This window comes from Lactuca sativa, chromosome 1 (assembly GCF_002870075.4).
Source record: "Lactuca sativa cultivar Salinas chromosome 1, Lsat_Salinas_v11, whole genome shotgun sequence".
In the NCBI taxonomy this organism is placed as follows: domain Eukaryota; kingdom Viridiplantae; phylum Streptophyta; class Magnoliopsida; order Asterales; family Asteraceae; genus Lactuca; species Lactuca sativa.
Genome location: NC_056623.2, coordinates 23,827,566 through 23,833,122, shown reverse-complemented (window position 1 = coordinate 23,833,122; position 5,557 = coordinate 23,827,566). Strand labels below are relative to the sequence as shown.

Below are 5,557 nucleotides of genomic sequence, written 5' to 3'. Positions count from 1 at the left end.
TCCATTTCCTTTTTTTTGTACTCAATATACCATCGAACTTGTTGTTTGTGTTCACCATAACCCTTTGACCGGCTATCACAGGTTAAAAGCCGGTCAAAAGGACTATGGTAAACACCAACAACAAGTTCGATGGTATATTGAATACAAAAAAAAAAAAAAAAAAAAAAAAAAAAAAAAAAAAACCAAATGAGTACAAACGCAAAAGTTAATTACCCTCAAGAGTCATGTGCTCTATTTTATGAGAAGTCATAACTTTATTATTTTGAAAAAAAAAAAACATGACAAAAAATCATGAATATTTTTTACATAAAAAGACAACAAAACAGCCATCATTTACATATTTAGAATCTTGGATTTCATTTGGTAATCTCCAGTACATAAAAATGCTTAAATGTTGGTTTTGTTTTCCAATTACGAGTTTCAATCTTGTCAAAATCTTGCTTGATTTGTTAATTAATTTCCCGTTTTAATATCAATCAAGATTTTGAGTTACGTTTTTTTGTATAGAAAGGCAGGAATAAATCATGTGCGATCTCAATAAGAAATATGTAATGTGAGATATTTGTAATGAAGCAATATCCAAACTCTATATTTTTGGGTCCAAATTTCCTTAGGTTTGTTAATGTGCGATAACTTTTATTCAAAGAACTACGCTTCCGACCAAATCGAGTCATTTTCTGCATTGCTTTTCTTCCTTCCTTTTTCTTTCATTTGACATATTAGTTAGATTGGTAAGGATAATTAAGAGTCTTAATTAGATTTTCAATTTCAATTAAAAAAAAAACCCTTAGAAAGATGGATAGACTCAACATACATAGGTACATGAGACTCTATATAGCCAACATTATTGAACACTAAAGCTAGCATATGAATCATCTTTTGCATTCAAATGACATAAATATCAATCATGTTCATCAACTCTGTCTCCAATTTCTTGATTTAGGCTTTTGGTAGTGAACTGACACAGGCATAACAATAAGTCTTGAAATGGGATTTCAAGCAGCAAAGTGCTTACGGTAGCATTACTCATGAAAGATATAGCTAAAGGAGCTCAAATATCAGAAATTAAACTACAATTAAGGATGGGTTTTTTGACATATAACTATAATAATCGATGTTACGATGAAATCGGTCCATTTGTATCTTGAAATTAATTCTATCGAATTACGATAAACGGATTAAAAAAGATTTTTAGTACGCAGTTATATATAAATATCGAGTAAAGATCCACATTCCCCACTACTAAAACCTCATCTCAGCGTCTAAACCGAAATCAGAATTAATCTTCTAAGATCATCGGTCCAAATAACTACAACACGGCAAACTCCTTCAAAGATGGCATCGTTACCATTTGTTGCGTCTCCGGCGACTTCTCCGACACATTCCATACTTTCACTGATTTATCCAAACTGCCACTATAAACCACCAATTTTCCGTCGCCGGAGCTCGACCCATCCTCCCTCTCCACCGCCAGACACTTCACCGGTCCGGTATGCCCCGTCAGCACCGACAAACAATTATGGACGTTCCCTTCTCTCTTCCACACGCATATCGTTTTATCAGCTGAGCCGCTTAACAGGAGATTTCCGGAGGATGCAAGGCAAAGCACCGCCAACTTATGGCCCTTGAGAAAACCGCCGTGAGATAACTGTTTTTCCCACTCCCAGAAGTTAACCAACCCGTCGGACAAACCACAGTACACAATGGAACCATTTTTCGACACCGCTAACGCCGTCACTGCGCATTCTTGATTCAAAAGCGTCTCCACATGATGATGCTTCATCGTCTTCCCCTTCCCTTCGCGTTTCCAGACTTTCACAGTCCCGTCCGCCGATCCGGTGAACACCAAGCCGGATTTCGTGCTGATGACGGAGTTCACAGCGTCATCGTGCGCCTTCACTGACTCTAAACATTTCGATTTCGACGTTTGCCAAACTTTGAACGTTCGATCCCACGAAGCTGAGTATAAAAGACCTTCTCCTTCTTCGATGCTAAGACAAGAAATAGCGTCGCAGTGTTTGATCCAGAGCGTGGTGCATTTACGCTTCACTTCCACGTAATTCTTCGGCCTCATCGACGTCTTCAAGACGTCGAAAAACGTCGGGAATGTACCGATGCGTTTATGGTTCCTGGGATTCTTTCGGTTCTTCTTCCAAACACGAACCCTCCCGTCTTGATGGCCGGTGAAGATCTTATCGCCGGATAAAATAATAGCCTTCACCAACCCACTGTTGGATTTAAACGCTGTATACTCCTTCATGTTCCTCCACACACGGATGTTTTTGCTGTCGGATCCGGTGTAAAGTAAATCACCGGTGGCTGCAAGTGAATAAATGTGGCCTTCCTCCCGGACAATAGACCCAACGAAATCATTCTTTTGATGACCGGAGCTGTCGGCGGCACCACTTAACCAAGGAGATGACTGGAAAGGAGTAGTCTGGTTCCAGGGTGACATCGTAATAGGTGAAGCATCACAGCTTATACGGTTGGGTTCATTGGCGGAGGCGTCGCTGCGACGGTTGTTATAGCCGTCGTCGTCGTCGTTGGCCGGGAAATTAAAATTAGCGGAGAGGTTAGGATCAGAATTATGCACGGCGTTGCTGCTGATTTTTGGAGGTAAAGAAGCGGTTTTTTCCCTCAACGACGACATTTTAATTCTCCTTTCGTCTTCCGGCATTCAAGATTGAATTCCAAGAATTTGTTAATGATGAAATATAACGGAAGAACGAAAAAGAAAGAAAGGGTAGTGGTGGGGGGAAAAGTGAGAAAATTTGGTGAGATGAACTATAAATAGAAATAATTTAAGTCGGAGGGGTAAATGGTGAACGAGATGATGCCACGTGGGGGTAAAAAGTAAATATTTGTGTGAGGAGGGAATTTCGGGGCTCATACAATACATTCTTTTTGGGTAATTTTATTTTGTCTGCCTTTTGATCAAGATCTAATTAATGAAACATTCTGCCTTTGAACCAATCATCACTACTTTGATTATTTTCACCTTAAAAAACCATTAAAGGTTATTATTAATGTAATAAGATTCAACTAGTGTTTTATCGCATGGTTATGGGGAAATATGAATCTTAAATTTAACGAAGTTTGAGGTTTTACAATGATCAATATAGATTAATAAAGTTGATGTTTTTTTTACAAAATAGGCGACATATACTTTTCTACCTAGTAGGTTTTAGGTATATAAAGAGGCAAGCCTTATAAGAAAAGCAAACCATTAGTAGATTACCTTATATGGTGTTATAGGGACCAAAATATCTTTTATTTTCGAAGGTGCACAATATCTATACACCCAATAAATTCACATGCTAACGCTATAGTACAATTGGAAAATTAAAAATGTTAGAAATTTGTCGATTTCAAACTTAACTCCATAAAAAGTTTCCTAATTTAAGCAAAACAAAAGATCGAACTATACTTGAGCTAAGTTAATATACAAGCTTTAACGGGACTACATATTCTTATTCTGAAAATTCCTTAAAAAACGTATCAAATAATCATCATTGCTTGCGTTGTAGAAGCAACCACTTGTGAACCTGAAGACAAAAATGGTAGAATCAAGGTTACGATGTAAACATGCTTTTTTTATGTTCAATAGAAAAAAACAATTGTAATATTATCTTAAAAGTCATCAACCATTGCTAAAAATCTAATACAATAAAGAAGAATTTATAAATATTCCACAAACCTATGGTTTGTAAGCAACTTGAACTTGCTATCAAGCATATGAAACAAATTACATTATGTGGGGTGACAATTGAATCCATACGGCAAACTTGATTGATCAATATTTGTATTGTATGAAAAAAAACTACGAACAAGCTTTTAAAAAAACAGAAATGTAAAGGGTGATGTATAGTTGCCAAGTAATGAGGGTGTTGTTGCCCACCTCATAAATAGTTAATAGCATTGGAGCAAAGTTCAGACAAATATAGAATAAAAACTATTATATGACTTGTACAAAAAAACAAAAAAAAATGTATCAAAAAAAAAACATTGATAATATTTGAAGTAGGGACATCTTATGTCTAATACGTTATGAACTCTAAAAAGTATAGAGTATTTTGTTTATTACTACGTATTTATTTATTTATTTATTTTGAAACGACGAAATAATTCATATGAAGAGCACCATGACTAACAAGTGGTAAGAACTGGGCATCAAAAAACCAAGGTGATTGTTTTACAAACAAAGAAATAGAGAACACCTCCGAGGACTCCAAATAATATTATCCATTTCATATGAAGAGGTAAATTTCATGGTACTAACAAACGCTCATAAAAAATAACAACATATCTTTTTGTTGTTACCAATATAAACAATGTATTTAATTTTTATTTATGATTTATGATACTTATGATAACATTGTAGTTGTATTTATTTTAAGGTTGTCAAGATCGAGATCTTATGTAAGATCGTTTTTTGGTTTGCATGATCGGGATCCTAAGATTCTACAAAAATAAAACATAATTTTAATTTATAATTTTAAAACATGAAAAATATTTCAAACATTCAATTTTTCGTTTAAAAGTTATAAAAACTTTAAAATATTAGTCTTAAGTCACAACACAAAATGATAAGCAGTAAATTTCTAAAGGGTAAAAGACATAAAATGGTAAAAAAAAAATATCATTTACAAAAAAATAATAATAATAAATAATCAACATCAAAATCTAGGGAAGGTAGGATCGGATCGAATCCCGATCCTACGATCTTAGGATCCTACCTACGAGGATGATGTTTAGGCTGAATTTAGAGAGGTGTTTAAAGTGAGATTTTCAATCATTATATTTTGTATATCAAATGGATCCTACCTGGTTGTCATTTATCAACTCTAGATCAGTAGACTTCGAATTAATGATGAATCTAAACTAATAATTAGTCGCAATAAATATTAGATTAAGAATTAGTGATAATTATACTAGGTTACGTCAAAGGAAAAGACAATTGTTAGAAGCGAAGTGTTGTCCGAATTTCGAATCGTCAATTTAACAAGTAAGTGTATAGTTACTTTCATTTTACACATAGATAAGAAATATTTAATATAAATTCATGTTATATGTGTATATTATTTGTGTTCTTGATATTTATGTTGGATAAAAAATTTATATATTTTTTACTTGATTTAAACAGTATATGTATTTTATACCTATAAATATGTTAGGTAAAGATGAGTAGACGAAAGATGATATAAATGATGAAAGATGAAAGATGAGATAAATCATAAATGATGAGAGACCTTGATTTTAAAGATGATCAAGTCATCTAGCGGACTATAGATGACGACCACAAACTATTCTAGACAGTCCAGTAGAACGCTGACAGGCTCACAACCTGTATGTGTTTTTGAAGTATTGTTCACCAGTTGTACTCCATCCCCCTCATGGTAGCCTTATAGACATATATTGCTGATGAATCCCCTAAGCATTATTGTCTATCTCGAAGATAATCTTTATGATAGGTCCCTTAAATTAGATGCTTTGGAGACAAAAAGTAAGGATAACATGAACGGGTAATCGGGTTAAATGATTTGATGGAAATAAATAA

The 5,557-nt window shown here is 34.3% G+C and overlaps 1 protein-coding gene across 1 annotated transcript; it reads right to left on the bottom strand.

The window, feature by feature from the left end:
* Positions 1-1,056: 1,056 nt before the first annotated feature.
* LOC111876241 (protein JINGUBANG) lies at positions 1,057-2,862 on the bottom strand. Its single transcript, XM_023872777.3, has one exon. The coding sequence runs from the start codon at positions 2,675-2,677 to the stop codon at positions 1,310-1,312; it is 1,368 nt and encodes a 455-aa protein (XP_023728545.1). The 5' UTR covers positions 2,678-2,862; the 3' UTR covers positions 1,057-1,309.
* Positions 2,863-5,557: the final 2,695 nt, after the last annotated feature.

Bases quoted from the DNA above. Each gene is read 5' to 3' on its own strand.
- LOC111876241 (XM_023872777.3), bottom strand. From the start codon at position 2,677: ATGCCGGAAGACGAAAGGAGAATTAAAATGTCGTCGTTGAGGGAAAAA.